We start from the raw sequence: 18,341 nt of genomic DNA on the forward strand, positions 1-18,341 counted from the left end.
GGTATGTTTGGTTCGGTTGAGATATATTATGTGGTCATATATGTGATTATGATTATTGATGCCTTGATGGTATGATGATGCATTAGAGATATGTATGTTGTGATATATGCTTGGGGAATGATTAAGGTTGATTTGTGGGTGAAATCACGTGATAGTGAGTATGATATTGAATTACGTATAATGATGGTTGATTGGAAATGGTATTATTGGAAATTGGGATGAGGAAGGATGTATGACATGATATTGTGTTTGTCCTTTAGCCATTTGATTGAGAAGTGTTAAAATGGTTGGATGTGGTTTTGAGAATTTTTGGTAAAGTGTCAATGTGTGAGTTGAGGATGGCTTGATGTGGATTTTGGTACATTTTGATTGATTTCAAAAAGGGTTGAAATTGGCATGTTTTGGTTGATTTTGAAAAGAGTTGAAAATGACTTGTTTTGAAAATGGCACCTAGTGGTTTTGTATGAAAACATGGTTTTTGGGCATACTTTGACGGGACATAACTTGGACTACGGATCTCTGTTTTGTGCCAAATCTGTTTAGAAATGAAATTGGATTCGGGATGTCCATGCCGTTTGAAGAACGAGTGAAAAATGATTTTAAAATGAGAAAGTTATGTCCGTCGGAAGATTGGGGGTTGAATCTGTAAATTCTGCAGCTTTTAACTTAGAAAATTTTTAGCAGAATGACCCTCCACGCGTAGGCGCACTTGGCGCGTACGCGTCGTTCTTCAAGAAGGCACTATCCACGCGTGCGCGTGGTGTGCGCAGGCGCATCGATGCGCTGCACCAAATGCCCAGCTATTTTTCCGAGAGTTGTGCCAGTTTGTGCCTGGGGCGCAAAAGCACCCACGCGTACGCGTGGCTGACGCTTGCGCGTCGTTTGGCTATTTTTCAACCCGTGCGTCCGCGCATATGACGCTTGCGCGTCGATGAGTTTTTTTGGCCATCCACGCGTGCGCGTGGAGTACGCGTACGCGTGGAGTACGCGTACGCGTGGCCCTGTCTTCATGCCAAAGTTGATTTTTGAGTTTTAAAAGCCAAATCTCATACTTCTAAGCCTCCGATCTCACCTCTTATGTATTAAATCATTATGATATGCCTACCAATGAGAAAGGAGCTAGGGGATGTGGTAACTTGCGAGTAAAGCAAGGGAAAAAGTTATGATCAATGATGATCAAAGATAATTATATGAGATATGAGGGATGACGGTGGAAGTACCGTGTATGCCATGAGCCGGAGGGCTATATTTATTGATAAATGGCCGGTTCTTGATTGGACCATGAGCCGGATGGTTGAGTTATTGCCGGGTTACGGCAAAGCCATTATTGTTTATGGCTGAGTATAAATGCATATATGATTAATGAATATGTTAAATGGATAATAATAAAAAAATATTGAAATGTGATGTGCGACCCCGGGTAGTAGGCAGTGGCGTTGTTCGCTTGGTCTGGGTATGAGACGGGAAAGGAGGATTATGATAAACGATTTTAATCGTGGGGTTTTGAATAAATGTGTATTTGTGATACCTGGGTAGTAGCAAGGGTCGTGGTTCGTCCCGCTTGCTCCGGGTCATTGTCTGAGGATTGATAATAATGAAGGGTGATTATGAATAAATGTTTATTTGTGATACTTGGGTAGTAGTAAGGGTCGTGGTTCGTCCCACTTGCTCCAAGTTAATGTTTGAGATTTGGTAACAATGAATGTTGATAATATGAATTGAGATTGAATGAATATATGTTTGAGATGCCTGGGCAGTAGCAAGGGTTGTGGTTCGTCCCACTTGCTCCGGGCCAATGCTTGAGATACCTGGGTAGTAGCAAGGGTTGTGGTTCGTCCCACTTGCTCCAGGTCAGAGATTGCGACGCCTGGGTAGTAGCGGTAGTAGTGGTGAATCCACTCGCTCCAGGTTGAGCTTTTAGACACCCGCCTGGGTAGTAGCCGCAGTAGTGATTATTTCACTGGCTCTGGGTTGAGCGGGCAGTAGCAAAGGGGTTGTAGCTCAAACCTACTTGCTCCGCAATGGGTGTTTCTGTCCAATGGTTAGCTACCAGGACATGTCGGGTTGGCTATATAACCGACAGATGATATCATCAGCCATAGGGCAGGCATTCATCATTTGCATATGTCTGAATTGTTTGGGTTTGCCATTTGTCTTGGATTTCTACATCATATATGCCATGTTACCTGACTATATGCTACTTGTTCTACTTGTATCATGTTTGTGTATTACTTGCCTGTATTGCTTGTGTTTGTACAACTGAGAGGCCCCTCATGCTGGTGTCGGTGGGTGTGAGGGCTGTTCTTGATGGGATGAATTGATGATGCGATTGCATGATGATGTATTGATATAGAACTACTGAGGCAGAACAACTGGTGATGGTTTTGCTTATGATTCTGAGTCTGATTCGTGGAAGAGTCAGCGAGTTGGGAAACATGTGAAACATGAATTGAATTTAGCACTCCCTTATGACAGTTGCCTATTCATGGATTAGCGAGAACCTAGGATGAATAATTGGTGAAGAAGTTTAGGATGCTTAGTGAGTTTTTGTTGCAGTACATTGAATTTATTTGGCACTTTTACCGTACTGGGAACCCATGGGCCCGGGGTTCTCATTCCGTATATATCTCTTGTTTTTCAGATACAGGTCCAGGTGCTCAGAAGTGAGTTGTGGGTCGTCTGAGAGACGGCGAAGATCTTTATTTCCTCTACTTTGTGTTTTGATTAGAATCTCTCCACCTTTGTTTTGGAAAGTTTATATTATGTATTGAACTCTTTGAATTTGCATATAGAGGCTCTCATGTTTCCTTCGGGAGAGATTAGGATATACTGTTGTCAACTACTTTCATACTGTACCCTAGCCGACCTAAACTTCGCGGGTCGCGACTAGTGGCTATTTACTTATGTTATATATATCTATTTGTTATCTATCTCTTAATCTCCTCTACGCCTTGTCCGTATACCGTTTTCGGCTTCACGGTTTATCTTTTGTTGTCGAAACGTGAGAGATACGTCTTCGCGATTTTATTTCTACTCTTTTCAGGCTTCTCGATTAATACTCCTTTCGAAATTACCTATATTTATTTATTAAAAATCCACCTGAGAGTTGTACCACCGTAATATCATTGACTTATGACTCGAGCATAAGGATTTGAATATTAGGGTGTTACAATTATACTTTGTTCTTCTAAGGTTCTTAGTAAAAATATATTACTTCATACTATCGGGTCGTTGAGGAGTGTTGCTAGACGCCAACCTTGATTAGTAAATTTAGTATGACTAATTTACTACCCGCTTAGTATTGAACCTATGGGGTCACACACTAACGAGTGTTCTAATCTTTGCTATAGAATTATTTAATTATTATTTTGATTTGATCAAATAAATAATTATATTAATTCAGATGGAATATTATTATATTTTTTGCTAGCACCAAGGATATAATAATAGTATGATAATTGAGAATATTAAATGAGATTTGAGAATAATTAGTTATTCTATTTCTAAATTTGAATTCTAAATTTGGATGAGATCCTAACTGATTCTGTTTCAAATTGAGTTATGATATGATTCATAAATTTGAAAGATTTAGATTTAGAATTTTAAGATATGATTTAAAATTTGAATTGAGATTCAAATTTAAAATCAGTAACAAATCTCATACTATATATATGTATGCCAAGAGTGAAGGAATTACAAATGAGAATAACAAGAGTTTTATTCTTTTACCTCTACACACATAAACGTATATGAGCCTAATTCTTGGAGAAGAATTTTATGGCGTGCAAAGAGTTGCAAGAGGTTTCTCAATTTAGATCAGATGTCCATTGGTCAAGGAGTTGACAACAAAGATTGGTCTCGGTGTGGATACGCATAGCGCCTTCGTACCATCGAAGGAGAAAGTGATTTTTTACTAGCATACACAGATATTTAGATCTGATTTATATATTGTATATTATTGGAATAAAATTTAAGCACAAAATAGATCTTTAAGGATTACTTTTTTTTCTTCCGCTGCGTGTTATGAACACATGGTAATCCTTCAAGTGGTATTAGAGCTTTGGCTTTTTGTGTTTAAATTTTATTCCTATTTTCTTAAAATTTGTGAATTAATAGGATTAATTCAAATTTTTTTTAAGCATGTGATGTAGTTATTTTCATTGAGATGATTTTTTTAATAAATTAATAGTTAATTTATTTGAAGTTTGATTATTTAATTATGATTAAATTATCATCCTTTTAATATAATAGTTATATTTATAATTAAATATTTTGTTTGATTTTATTTATTGATTAAATTTTATTGTGATTTTGATCACAATAAAAGGAATAAGATGCAAAATATTTTTTGTTTGTTTCTCATATATATAAGTCTATATATAAATGTCAAATTTGATTTGATAACTTTTTAAGGCTAAACGTTAGTACATGAACAATCAAATTTTGATTTGATTGATGTGTTTTGAACACTATAATATTAGAAATTAGTTTTTCTAATATTCTTGATTATAAAGAGCAGCCTGACAACCAGGAGTTTTATTTTCAAGATAATAATCAGTATATACATTTGATGTATTAGTGATTTAATTTTATATTTTTACCTAGACAACCTGGGAGTATAAAATTTAATCCATGAATACTGGTAGAAATTCTCTAACAATTGAGATAAATCCTAAAAGTTAGGAGTTTGCCAAAAATAAATTTATCTCTTGTTTACAAGGAGCAACCTGACAACCAGGACACTTGTACTCAAAGATAGAATGTATTTATGCATATGATGATGTATAAGGAGAATTAATTTTATACTTGAATCTAGACAACCTAGGGGTATAAAATATAATTCAGTTAAATAATTGTCTGACAACCAGATAATTATTTGGGATTATAATTGTATGGAATACAATTTAATCATATTTATTTGGAATAGGTATGAGTAACAACTTGACAACCAAGATACTCATTCACGATTCTAAATAAATTTTTTTCTTCAGAAATATAGATTTCTTGATTTACTTTCATATTTTAAAATTTTTAAATATGTCCATTTTTCGTATGGCATACTTTGAAAGTAATAAATTGGCTATACATTGAGAATTGTTCTTATGTATGAAAAGGTTATCATGGATATGATAATCCTATTGAAATAATATTCTCCAATAAATTTGGTTATGGAATGGTTAGAAGTTGTGAAGAATTTGGAATATTGCTTTACTGCAACATGGGTTGTTTTGACAACCATGAGTTCTAATTTCAAAGATAATCTGATTTATATATTGTATATTATTGGAATAAAATTTAAGCACAAAATAGATCTTTAAGGATTACTTTCTTTTCTTTTGCTGCGGGTTATGAACACATGGTAATCCTTCAATAATTATATTTATCATCTGTATGTTTCTTTTTTTTTTTTACTATTTTTTCTGCAACTAGAATTTTGGAATTTAGATGTTAATGGTCTACATTGAGTTAGTAGGTTTAATTAGATATTAGTGGGTTATAGTATACTCTATATCTCTATCTCTATGATAGTATGAGATGTAATATTTTTTACTAGGTTTTGGGGAATTATATTATTATATAATATAATGGTATAATAGTATGAGATGAGATTTCCTAATAGATGTATATGTACATGTTCAAGTAGATTAGATGTTAGTAGGTTGTAGGGTATTCTATTCTATTACTCTATAATGGTATGAGATTTGTTGGAATCTGTTTTTTCTTATTCAATTAGTGCCCAGCGAGTATAGCATAGGTATTCTTGATTGTGGTAGCTACATATATATGGATATGTATGTGATAGATGATGTTATATGATATGTGATACATATTTTTCCACCTTTTCTTTGAGGTATTCAAATTCAAATCTTTTGATGATGTCTTATCTTCTCTATAAAAAGGACTCATTGGTTGTGTAGTCTAATGCATCTCTCCTCCTCTCTCAAATCCTTTGTTCTTGGTTTTTATTTATTGTTGGTTCTCTCTATTGTGTTTGGTGGTTGAGTTAATGCCTCCTCCGTTTGATTCTATTTCTAAGATCCATCCTCCAAGGGAGGTATGGAGACTTAAAGTTAGGATACTAAGGAGTTGGATTGTTCCTTCATTTGGAATCATGATGTTGCAAATTCAATGAAAGTTGTTCTTATTGATGCAGATGTGAGTAGCTGTTCATTGTTGATTTTTGGTTGATTTTATTTATGACTTTCTTTGTTCTTAAATTTTAGTTGTTGTGGCTGTTTTTTTATGCTTAATTTATTTTCGCAGTCTAACAAAATCCAGACATCTGTTAAGAAGTAGCTGATAAATAGGTTAAAGAGAATATTATTGAGGGTCAAACATATCGAATGGCATATTTTAGTGTTGTTGCAAATCAAGGCAATTATAGGACAGCAGAACATGAGTTTAAGTTGATTTTTCTTAACCGTACAAGCGTTGTTCCTGTCGCTGATGATGCTATCCCCAAGACATGTTTCAGTTTTTGTCCATTTGATGAGCTCTTGAAGATGACTGATGATTATGTTTACTTAGTTGGTAGGTGACTTCGTATCTTCTTTATCCCCTCCATTTTCTTTTTTTCTTTCAGTTGTTTCTTTTTCGTTGGTTTTTTTAATGGAAATATGCACTTTTTGTTCTGTAATTTTATTCATGTTTGTTTTCTGATAGATGTGATTAGATTGTTAACTTCTGTTGGTGAAGAGAAAGAGTATGTGAAAGACGGCAAAGTGATGAAGATGATTATTCTTGAGTTATCTTCAAAAGAGTTTATTTTTGTCCATCTTATCTTCATATTGATTGTGTTTTGTATTAGTTGCCTATTATTTATGTTATGAACTGTCCTGTCAGTTTTTAGTGCTATTTTATATTGGATTGTCAGTTTTTAGTGCTATTTTATATTGGATTGTTAATGGATTGAAGTTTTTAAAAATACTTTTTTAGGTTGACAATACACTGTGCTCTATTTGGGGGAGTACGTGGATGAAGTGCATCATTTCTTAGGTTCTGGTTATATGGAGCAGCCAGTTGTTGTGATCCAACTTGCCAAAGTTAAATTCTTTAGAGGTAGTGAACATTATAATATTCATTCTTCTCAATTTCTTCTGAACTCTATTTTATATTTATTTTCCTGTTTCTCCTTTTTTATTTATTCAGCCAGGTGTTTTGTAGGACAAGTTTGTCTCCAAAATGTTATGCATGCTACTCGCCTGTTCTTTAATCCTGATTTGGCTGAAGTTGTTGATTTCAAAAACAGGTTATTAGATAGTATCTTAATAAATGATATGTTTAGTTCATTGGTGTTCTTATTTATAGTTTTAACTTAGATAATATGATTTCATTTTATTCTCTTTGTGTTTTAGGTTTAGTTGATATTGTTTCTGATTTTTTTATTTGGATCTTTCCCTCTTCTGTGATGATTATTAGTATGGTTGATCAAGATATCAATGGAACACAACCATTGTTTATTGCTAATGAGGGCAAGGGTGTTTCATTGGAAGATGATTTTATGCGGCTTATTAGGAGATACACTATTGAGGAACTCCATGATAACAATAAGGTTTATTAAGTTTTCGATGTCTTTAGTCAATTTTGACTTAGTTGTCTTTTAATTAAAAAGTAATGCAAAGTTATGTTTTCTATTTGTATCTCAAGGTTTATTTTTATGTTATAATAGGAAGGGTCTTTTGTGGTTTTTGGTATTGTGAGATCTATTGTGGATGAAGGACCTTGGTGGTATTCAGCTTGTGTTTGTGGGAAGTCAATTCAGCCTCAAGGTGGTGCATATTATTGTGATTTTTGTCAGCACTATATTACCAATGTGACTCCTAAGGTTGTTGTGTTTATTTGTTTATTTATTTATTTATTTTTTTGTGATATTGACTTCTGTTTTCTTTTCTTTCTTTGTCCTTCTATTGTTTCATTCTCCTTGTTCCATTTTTCTCATTATAGTTGTTTCCTTGTGTTTTTTTTTTTGGTAAATTGCTTATGGGTAATTGTTATATGGTCAGATATCGGATCAAAGTAGCTGTTGAGGATGATAACGGACATGGTGTATTTGTCTTGTTCGATCGTGAGGTTACTTATTTATTAAAAAAATCATGTGCTAGTCTATTTGGGGAGGTTCAAAAGGATGTAAATGTATGGTTTATGTTTTTTTCCTGTTATTGAATTTAGTAATAGATAGGGTCTGTTTGTGTCATGTATAATTGTATATGTTGATTGTGTTTGAGTGTACACTTGGTCCTTGATTTTTCTAAGAATCACACACTTTAAATTATTTCATAAGTTGTTTGTGGAGATAGTTATCCTGTGATGTTCCAACAATTGCTGGAGAAAAAATTGCTTCTTAAGATAGATATCAAGAGTGTTGGTGCTAATAAATATTTTGGAACTTTCTGTGTGAGAAGAGTTTGCGATGATGCTGCTATTATTGCCATGTTTGAGTTGCCTAACTATGATACTGATGATGAGCGTACTCCAATCAAGGTTGCCTCTTCAAACTCTTGTATTTGATATGTGTCTCTTTCATAATGTTGTTTTAGTTTATTCCTTGCTGCTTCTTTGTTGGTTTCTTATCGTTTGATTTTCTTTTATGTTTTTAATAAATACTGTTTAGGATGGTTCTTTGGGAGAGATCCCTTCAAGTGACCATGAATATATTGTTGGCAAGAAGGATCTGTGTGAGGTGCTGGACGAGGGTATTTCTTGTGATGGGAATTGTTCCGATGTGAAGACAAACTGTGGACCTTTTATTGATTTCTTTGGTGAAAAGGATGCTGGAGTTCCTGGATTGGATGATATAAGCAGGAAAGTTGATATTATGAAAGAGAAGGCAAAACTGTTGATGATAGTGTACCTGTTGATGCGGAGTGCAACCTCGACATTGAGGTCCTCTTGAATTCTCCTCCCACTGAAACTACAGTAATTTGTTTATTTTGGAGAGATTTAAATTATGAATGTGTTGGTTGGTTAAATTATCTGCTGTGTTTCACAAATTAGGGATGACTATAAACTTTTTTGGGTTGAAAAATTAGGATGATGTGCCTCTTTATATGGTTGCATGTTCTCTCCTGTATACATTTATTTAATTATTCCATTCTTTTGCATGGCAGGAAGTACTTTCTGCTGTTCTTGATGAATCCCCTATTCATGTGATCAAGAAAGAGACTGCTGAGAATCTTCCTAGGAGTGCAAAAGTTAAGAGAAATATGAAGAAAGCTTTTGATGAAGTTGCTGATGAGGAGCTTGCTCCGGCTTCCAAGGTTCTCAAGAACCGTGATTCTTAAGATGTTTTAATGGAGTTGCTGGTGTTATTGTGAAATAGCCTACTAATCTAAGAAATAGTTAAGCCATAGGCATTGAATCTAATGTTACAAATGAGTATGAAGATGCTGTCTCTCTGTTCTATCCATTTTTTTAGCTGTGTCCAAAGACTAGCATGGTTTGATAGTTCCCTTTTGTTTGTTTCTACTTTGATAGGAATTGTACATAGTGTCCTGTATAAATCATGTGATATGGTCAGGTTACGAATTCTAGCCTTTTTTTTTATTTCTAGCTATGATGTTTATGTATATGTATGTTTGTTTGAAAGTACAAGAGTAAATGAAATCAAGCCGCTTTTCTATTTATTCATATAGTGTGTATTTTTAATTTCATTAATGGTTGTGTTATAATTATTTGAGTATCCTAGCAAGGTATTTTTTTAATCTCATATCTAGAAGATAATAACAATAATAATAATAGTCATCTTAATAACAGCAGGATCCATATCAAAGGGTAAAATATATAAGATTACTGTGAGTGTAAAACAAGAAATTATGAGTTATATGTTATTCTTTTATCTAGCTATGTACTAGATATATTGTGTTATTGGATATAACTTTGATGCTATATTTTAGGAGTAAGATTTTTTTACATATTTTTTTTAGACTAGGCTCAGATGCATATTAGATATCTGGGTTTTAGATTTTTTTCTCTCATTCCTATTGTAGGTTTACTTCATAGATATATCTATATATGTGCGTGTCTATATATATATGTGTGTAGTTTTGTTTGTTGAAGTGATTGGTTGGTATTCTTTAATAAACAAAATGACTCAAGTATCATATTAAAGATTCTTTGCTACATATTGGTATATTTATCTTCTATTATTTTTGTGAGACAAATCAAGTTTAAATGTCTCAGTTATGTGCTTCAGCAATGTTATATAGAAAGTAATGTTTAAAAAGAAAACGAAGTCAAAGATCTCAACATTTACATGGTCCGGGTAATTTTTCTTTCATGTATTTCTCAACCAAGTGTTAGATATAGTATAATATTGTATTGTGCTCACTGTTTATGATATTTTGTAGGAAATATTGTTTCTTCATTACCTAGTACTACATCCACAAATACTATAGGTTATTTTTTTCCCCTAATGGTTAAATATTGTAGCTTTTCCTTCCTTTTCATTTATTATATTTCTTGTTATTATTGTGATCTTTTTTATATATGAGCTTTTTTTTATATAATTTTCCTTAATACTATCTTCTTTCTTTTTTTATTTGAATGTTCTTTTTATTTTTTTAAATGCAAATGATATAGGTGTTGATCGAGATGCTGGTGGTCTAACACAAAATTTATAAGCGTCAAGTATTATCATATGTTTTAAATATTTCCATATTAGTTTCTTTTAAATTTTTTAGCATTACATGTTTAATGCTTAATTTTTATTTTCATATTATTTTTTATTCTTTTCTGATTTAATATTACATTAGTTTACATGTATTCTTGAATTTGTATCTCTTAATGTAAACTAATTAGTGGTTAGGTTTGTTACATTCAAACTGTATTGAGTAAAATAGTTAATTTGCATTTTCGAATATTTTGTATAGCATCATTTTACATTTTTTATTGTTGTAATATTTAGTTTCATAATATTTTTTTATAAATTAACATTGAAATAAACAGATATATTGTTCTACATTATGACAAGACCTTGACTAATTATGATGTCAAAACTGATCGATTTTGTAAGTTTGTATAATTATATTTTCATGTTTATTGGTTACTTTATTTTTTATGGACTAATTGATACTTTTTTTTACACAGCATATTCCATATCACTTTGCTAGGTTACTACTTAATAGTGGAGGATCAGAACATTAGAAGTTTGTTGTTAAAGACTCAGAGATTACCAAAAGCTTTGCAATGAATGTGCTAAAAAGTAAAGGCAGGAACCGAGAATATAAAATTGGTCCTAAATGAAAAGATTTTATGAAAATATATAAATTTAAAGTTGCGTATTCATGTGTTTTTAAGATGGTTTCGAAAGATCATCTAATTCAAGTTTCTGTAACTAGAAAGTAATTATTTAGGTGGATTTTCAACTTTCTGATTTACTTTTGGGATGTGTATCATATTTTGTAACTTTAGTTTTTCATCCTCTAGAACACATAATATGTATAGTATGTGAATTTGTTAATTAGTTTATATTATTTTTTACTTTATGCTATGAATAGTTTTTGTAAATAAATGTGAATTATTAGGTTATCTTTTTTCTTCTTTTGAGAATGTTGAATCATTCCATTTTTTAACATGTTGACCAAAATGAAATCCGTACAAATGTACAGGCCTTCACGCTAGCACTGTATGCAAAATAAAATATATCTAGATATAAGGCACATATTCAAATTTGTTTGACCTTTCGGCCCTCCCATTTTTTTAGTTAGGGGTGTAAACATGATGGGTTTGTAAGAAATTAACAACTGAATTGGTAAAATTGTAATTGGCTAGATTGAATTATGTTTTGAGGTTTTTCATGTCGAACACAAACTAATCTGATCGATTAAATTCGGTTTGGATTGATTTGGGCGATCGAATATCAAATTAAAAATTAAATTTAACAAAAAATTATAATTATAAAAAATAAAAAATGAAAGAGTTATGTTAGAAAATTAGTTAGAAGTTTAATATTTTTAAATTTTATATCGTAAATTTAGTTAATATATTTGAAAAAAATAGAAAAATATATATAAAAAAATTAAATAGCTTTTATAATTATTTTTAAATGATAATGAAACTTTTAACGAAAAAAATTATCAATCTTAATTAATTTTTAATAGATTAATCAATAGCTTCACATGCTATATAAATTTATTTTGTAAATAAAAAAAATATTGATAAAAGGCTAATCAATCTCATAAAAATAAAATTTAAAATAAAAAATATTTCTTTTAGTTAAAAATTTCGTTATCTTTTGAAATAATTATCATAGTTTTAGATTTTTTTTTAATAAAAAAGTGTCATTATTGTAAACAAAATATGCAATTCTAAAAAAAGATTATAATCTGTCATACTTCGAGTTTAGTGAAAAAGTGTAGAGAGACAATGAATTTAATGAATAATATGAACAATAGAATTAAAAAGGAAATTAAAATAAGATGATAATTAATTTAATTAATTTTTAATAATTTAAATTTTGAATTTTAAAAAAATAAGGATTTGCAAATGGTGCAATTACGTATACAGTAACTTCCCTTCTCCGCGTGTGATTTTTGTTCTGTAGAACCTTTCTCTCGCCCATTTTCTTTCCATCTCCCCGGTCCGACGCCGCTAGGGTTTGAAGTGAGTCAAGTTACCTCATGAGCCAGCTCGAACTCTACTCGTTAATAGCTCGATAAACTAAACTCGTGAGTTGGTGAGCCGAGCTTGAGCCTGAAATTAAACTCATAAATGAAATGAGTCAAGCTTAAACTTTGATAAGCTCAGCTCATTAGCTCATGAGCTGGCTCGATTATATATATAATATTAAAAATATAGATTAAATGCATATAGGATATGCGTATTAATAATTTAATATATATATAAAATAGTAATATATAATTTTACATACATATTAATGTTCTTAATTATTTAAAAATTTACAGTCATCTTTTATATATAAATTTGATGTAGGTCATAAATAAAAAAATTATATATGATAGATAGACAATATATGAAATTTATCTTTTTCAATATTTTTCAATATATATAAGTTATAATTTATTAATATAAAATTATAAATTATGTTCCTATTATTTGAGCCAGCTCGTGAGCTTTCGTTGAGTTGAGCTTGAGTTTGGTCTAATTCAGCTTAACTCGGCTCACTTCCAGCCTTAGACGCTGCCAAGAACACTAGCCGCGTCCGTCCAGAACACTAGTCGCGGCCGTCCAGAACACCAGCCGACGCTGCCCAGCTCTCCGCGAACGTCCGAGCAGGCACCCCTTCGCGCACATTGCATCCCTCACGCAGCCCACCAATGCGCTAGCCGTGCAGGCCCCACTGCAGGCCGCTGCCTCTCGTTTCGCCGCTCTTCCTCCCACCGATTTGACTCCTCCTCCTCTTCCATCTCTGGCCGCTGCGCGTTTAGGTTTGAACTCCACGGAGCATATTCGCAACCTGGCTAGCTGAAGTTGTCGTTGCATGGCTGCTCCGTCGCCGGATCTCCTCCCCTGTCTCCATGTGTCAACGTCGACTCTCTCCAAACCTGCAAATATGCTGGATGTTCAACTCGCTAAATATGTAGATAGCTATTTTAATTATTAATTGGATGATTATTTTGTTTGATTCAATTTAAGTATATACAATTAACAAATGTTGGATAATTATTTTACTAGGTAGTCGAATGATTATTTTAATAACTATGTGAATGGTTGTTTGATGACGACTCCGCGACGGTGATGGGAGAAGGGGCTACAGGAGGTGGATGATGATGGCCGGTGAAAGAGCTTCTAACCGCCAGAGAGGTAGGATGATTGATGAAGATCGGGGTGATAGTCAATTTGGAGAGGAAGAGGATGTTAGGGTGAATTCTTTTAATAAATTAGAGTTGAGATGGTTACTTTTTTTTTATAATAACTGTTTGGATTTTTTTTTTGAATTGGGCTAAATTCAAAACCTATTATTGATATGGTTAAAATTTTTTATTATCTCTCTAGCAGAGTTGAAATAAAATTAAAATGTGTGATATTTTAAGTGAAGTTTTTGTAAAAATTTCAACCACCAATGATGCAAATCAAGCCGCTCAAAGGTATGGGAGTTGAAGACAAATGGTTTGTTTGGGTGAGCTTCTAGAAAAAGATTTTTTTTTTTAGTTATCTTTTTTTAAAAGATCTTATGAAAAAATAGAAGTAATTTTATGTTTAGGTATCTCATGCAAAAAGATCTTTTTATTTATCAATTATATTTGGGTATAATAATATAAAAGTATTTTTTTGTTTATTTAGAGTTTATTTGGGTGAGCTTCTAAGAAAAGATCTTTTTTTGAGTTATTTTTTTTAAAAGATCTTATGGAAAAATAAAAGTAATTTTATGTTTGGGTATCTTATGCAAAAAGATATTTTTATCTATCAATTATGTTTGGGTATAACGATATAAAAGTATTTTTTTGTTTATTTATTAGATGAAAAACATCTTTTTTTTTTAAAAAAAGATCTTTTAAAAAAAGATGTAAATTACAGCTTCTAAAAAAATATTTTTTTAATTTTTTTAGTATTTTTATTTTACCAAACACACTAAAAAATAAAAAAAATATTTTTTTATTAAAAAGAAATCTTTTTTTATCAAAAAATAATAATGACGCATAAACAAGCCAAAAGCAAACGAAGGCAACAAAGAAGACGTTGGACTAAAGCGGTGGTGACAGAGACGAAGTAGTGAAGAAGACGAAGAACAAAAAACGCACGAAAAGATGGAGGACTTGCTAACGCCGGGACAGTGGTAGTGAAAAGAGGATGCTGATGAACCAAACGAATGGAAGAGGCATTGCAGCGGATTGAAGTGAAAAATGGTGGACTCAGGTTGAGGATTGAAGTGCTGCTGCTGAAGAAGAAAGTAGGGGCTGGGACAAAGACGTGAGTTTGGCCTTATGGGTTGATAAAATAAAAGTGAAGAATTTTTATAGGGTTAGTTTGGAGAAAACAGGGCAATGGAGTTCTCACAGGAATGGAGGTCCTTCTTCCCAGTCGGAACGCCTGGTGGCTCCACCGTGGCCCCTCTTCTCCTCTCTGAACCAACCACCACCACTTTAGGCCCTCTCAAATTCAACCCTAACCCTAACTCCCTCACTCCTCTCTTCTCCTCTTCTTCTCTCTTCTCCTCTCTCCTTCACCTCCCTCCCATTCTCTCACCCTCCCGCTTTCTCTCTTCCCATTCCCTCCTCCCTTCAACCGCTTCTTCTCTCTCCTCCTTCGCCCAAAACGACGCCGCTTCCCCCTCCTCTTATTTCCTCACAAACCGCCTCCACCTCCTCGCTTATCCAGATCGCAAAACCGCCGTCGTTTTCTTCCCCACTGGCCTCAACGATGACAAAATCGGGTTTTTCATGCTCTCCGTCACAAACTCCAAGTTGCAAGTCCACCTTGCCGGAAACGATGACGTTTTCCGTGCCGAGTTGGGATCCTCCTCTGCTCACCGTATACTCATAATTTCGGTGAATCCTGTTCTTGAACCTCCTCCCTATTCGGGTAATGATTCTTCTTCTCCTGTTATTGGGTATTTGTTGGCTTGTACTCTTTATTCTGTGCATTGGTTCATTGTGAAGCATAGCTCTACTTTCAATAGGCCTGTTGTGTTACATGCCGGCGGTAAAGTTTTCAAGAGTTGTTCCGTTGTTCATGCTTGTTGGAGCCCTCATATATTGGAACAGAGTGTGGTGTTGTTAGGAAGTGGTCAATTGTTCTTGTTTGATTTGGAGTCTTATTGTCATGGTTCAAGTACTGCTTTCAGGGGGACTAGGTTGAAAGTTTCGTGGAATGATTCGGGTTATTGTAGTGATAGTGTGTGGGTGAGCTGTGAATTTAGCTGGCATCCTCGGATTTTGGTGGTTGCTCGTTCTGATGCCGTTTTCTTAGTTGACTTGAGATCCAAGGAATGTAATGTGAGTTGCCTAATGAAGATTGATATGTTGCGTATGTATGCTCCAAGCGAAAAAGAGCAGTTTCTTGCCTTGGCAAAGGCAGGCCCTAACCATTTCTTCTGCGCAGTGGCTTCTAGCAGTCTTTTACTTCTCATTGATGCGAGGAAGCCTATGATGCCGGTGTTACAATGGATGCATAATATTGATGATCCTTGCTACATAACTGTGCTAAGCTTGTCTACCTTGAGGTCCCACTCAAGGGAAGATACTTTCAAGTTGGCTTCCGAGTATGGATATTGCATTATACTGGGATCATTTTGGAATTGTGAGTTTAGTCTCTTCTGCTATGGACCTGAATTGCCATTCCAAAACGGATATCTTGCTTCGAAACTTTCAAAGATTAACAAAGCCTTCTGTGCTTGGGAGCTTCCGTCTGAGATCGATTTATCTGGCTGCAAGTGTCATTGTGGAGATTGTCTCTTAACGGAAGAGCTGTCAAAGGATGCTCTTCCTGAATGGATTGATTGGCAGCTGAAGAAAGAGATTGTCTTGGGTTTTGGAATTTTAAGCAATGAGCTGGCTGCCTTACTTTGTGAACCAGATGAAAATGGTGGATTTACACTGATAAGGCTATTGTCATCAGGAAAGTTTGAATTGCAAAGATATCATGCTTCTCGGGGTCCAGCTAGGAACTTAGATTACTGCCAGAAACAAGAATTATATTTGGACAAACACTTGCATCCCTTCAGCGAGGAGGAATACAAATTTCCAAAAAGATTTCATTACCTAAAATTGGCTTACCTTCAGGCATATGTAAGCGATAGTCTTACTAAATCACTACATAGGAAACTAGAAAAGATTCATATGCAAACTCAATGGAAGGAATTTTCTGCTACTGAAGTGCATGAGTTTTTATGCGAGAAATTAAATGCCTATGGGTTTGGTCGGTTAAGATCGTCTGCTGCAATTATTGCCGTCTTTAAAGATATAAAATCACCTGCAAGCGTTCATGAAGTTGCTTTGAAGAGACTTTGGGCTGACTTGCCTATGGAGATATTGCAATTGGCATTTTTGAATTATTCTGAATGTCCGCAACTTGTAAACAAGCATAAGATAGCGCTAGATTTTTTAGCTTTACCTGACCTTCCTCAGTTGCCTCCATTCTTCTTACGGAAATCTTCATGCCACAGCAACGATGACATTGTGGGTCCAGTTAGGCCATTTCCTTTTCTACTTGTGCTAAATGAATTTTACAATGGTTGCTCAAGTTTGGAAGATGATGAGTTTTCAGTAGAAGCGGAGCTTGGCCTCAAGTACAATGAAGTAATGAAGGTGGCAAGTGACATCACTGTTTCAACACATGGCTCTATGGACCTCAATGATGATGCAGTATCTCTTTCTCATGATCAAGAGGAAGCTTGGGATGGTTCCTTGAAACGAAAATCTTTTTTGTCATATCGGCCAATTGCATTCAGTTGCTCCGCTAAAGATTTTGTTACAGGGAACTCTGTTTATAGTGATGGAATTTATGATACATTTATGTTCCAAGTCCGGAAGCCCGGGGAGCAGACAAAACCTCATGGAGGCGAGGTATTTGATGATCAGTGCCCTGTTGAGTTGAGGCTTAATGCTTCATTGGAAATCTCGGAACCTCAAGGTTTAGAGGCATGTAATCTACTAAAGAAACATATGTCAAAATGGGAACAACATTTTGATTTGTATAAGGAGTTTTGTATTAATCTAGATTTGAAGTGATAGTTAACAGGTGGTCCTTCATTTTTTAACCTTGTTCCCATAGATAAACAAATGAGTTTTATCCTCTGAAAAATATGCTCTTGGCTGATTTCCGGGAATATATGCGTTGTATTTACCTTTTTCCCTTTCTGGGTGTGGAAGCAAAGCTTGAGGCCAGCTTTCATAATTTTCTTGGTAGAATTAGGAGGCCCCGTTTAATACTTTGATTAACATCTAGTGATTCTTAACCTGGCATAGTATGATTTTTGTAAAAAAACCGTTTCAAAATTTCGTTGCAGTTTTACGTAGGATTTTGTTTTTCTGCCTCAAAACTGTTGCTACAAGATAATTGTCTGACTTCTCCAGTGTTAAGGAATACAAAATTTCTCAATCCAAGAGAAAGATTGCTACTTTGTGCATAATTATCAAGGCCTTATAATCTTGTGTTCAATTGATCCTAAGATGTGATACTGTTTAATATCATGATGTTAGATATTTACACAACAAATCATGGCAAGAATAATTTTAGTTGAGTTTTGATTCTTGTGCTGGATCAGTCCAATAATTGAACACTTAACCAATGCTGAGCAACTATCACATGGTATTAGACCCCCAATGATCATGTATTCAAGAATTTGGTTCTTACCATCTCTGTTCTTGTAAAAGTTAAGGCTGAGTGCGAATGTTTATTTATTCTTCACACCTAATCGCAAAATCATATAGATATAAACCAAT

The 18,341-nt window shown here is 33.8% G+C and overlaps 2 protein-coding genes across 2 annotated transcripts; both read left to right on the forward strand.

The window, feature by feature from the left end:
• The first annotated feature begins 6,344 nt into the window (after window positions 1-6,344).
• Window positions 6,345-11,188, forward strand: LOC107627397 (uncharacterized). The gene is made up of 13 exons (XM_088505967.1): window positions 6,345-6,531; window positions 6,664-6,722; window positions 6,969-7,059; window positions 7,150-7,249; window positions 7,420-7,552; window positions 7,670-7,820; window positions 8,000-8,138; window positions 8,298-8,481; window positions 8,612-8,827; window positions 9,108-9,257; window positions 9,475-9,479; window positions 10,945-11,006; window positions 11,109-11,188. The coding sequence occupies exons 1-13, from the start codon at window positions 6,345-6,347 to the stop codon at window positions 11,186-11,188; spliced, it is 1,557 nt and encodes a 518-aa protein (XP_088362093.1).
• A 3,421-nt stretch (window positions 11,189-14,609) lies between these two features.
• Window positions 14,610-17,725, forward strand: LOC107625464 (uncharacterized). The gene has a single exon (XM_016328107.2). It carries the CDS (start codon window positions 14,943-14,945, stop codon window positions 17,625-17,627), a length of 2,685 nt encoding a protein of 894 aa, XP_016183593.1. The 5' UTR covers window positions 14,610-14,942; the 3' UTR covers window positions 17,628-17,725.
• Window positions 17,726-18,341: the final 616 nt, after the last annotated feature.

Source organism: Arachis ipaensis, chromosome B2 (assembly GCF_059453495.1).
Source record: "Arachis ipaensis isolate K30076 ecotype BB chromosome B2, ASM5945349v1, whole genome shotgun sequence".
Taxonomy (NCBI): Eukaryota; Viridiplantae; Streptophyta; class Magnoliopsida; order Fabales; family Fabaceae; genus Arachis; species Arachis ipaensis.

What these genes read in the sequence shown, in the direction of transcription:
- LOC107625464 (XM_016328107.2), top strand. Translation starts at nt 14,943, where the DNA reads ATGGAGTTCTCACAGGAATGGAGGTCCTTCTTCCCAGTCGGAACGCCT.
- LOC107627397 (XM_088505967.1), top strand. Translation starts at nt 6,345, where the DNA reads ATGGCATATTTTAGTGTTGTTGCAAATCAAGGCAATTATAGGACAGCA. An exon ending in GTTGTTGATTTCAAAAACAG is followed by an intron (nt 7,250 to 7,419) that starts GTTATTAGATAG and finishes GATGATTATTAG; the next exon opens with TATGGTTGATCAAGATATCA. An exon ending in TGTCAAAACTGATCGATTTT is followed by an intron (nt 11,007 to 11,108) that starts GTAAGTTTGTAT and finishes TCACTTTGCTAG; the next exon opens with GTTACTACTTAATAGTGGAG.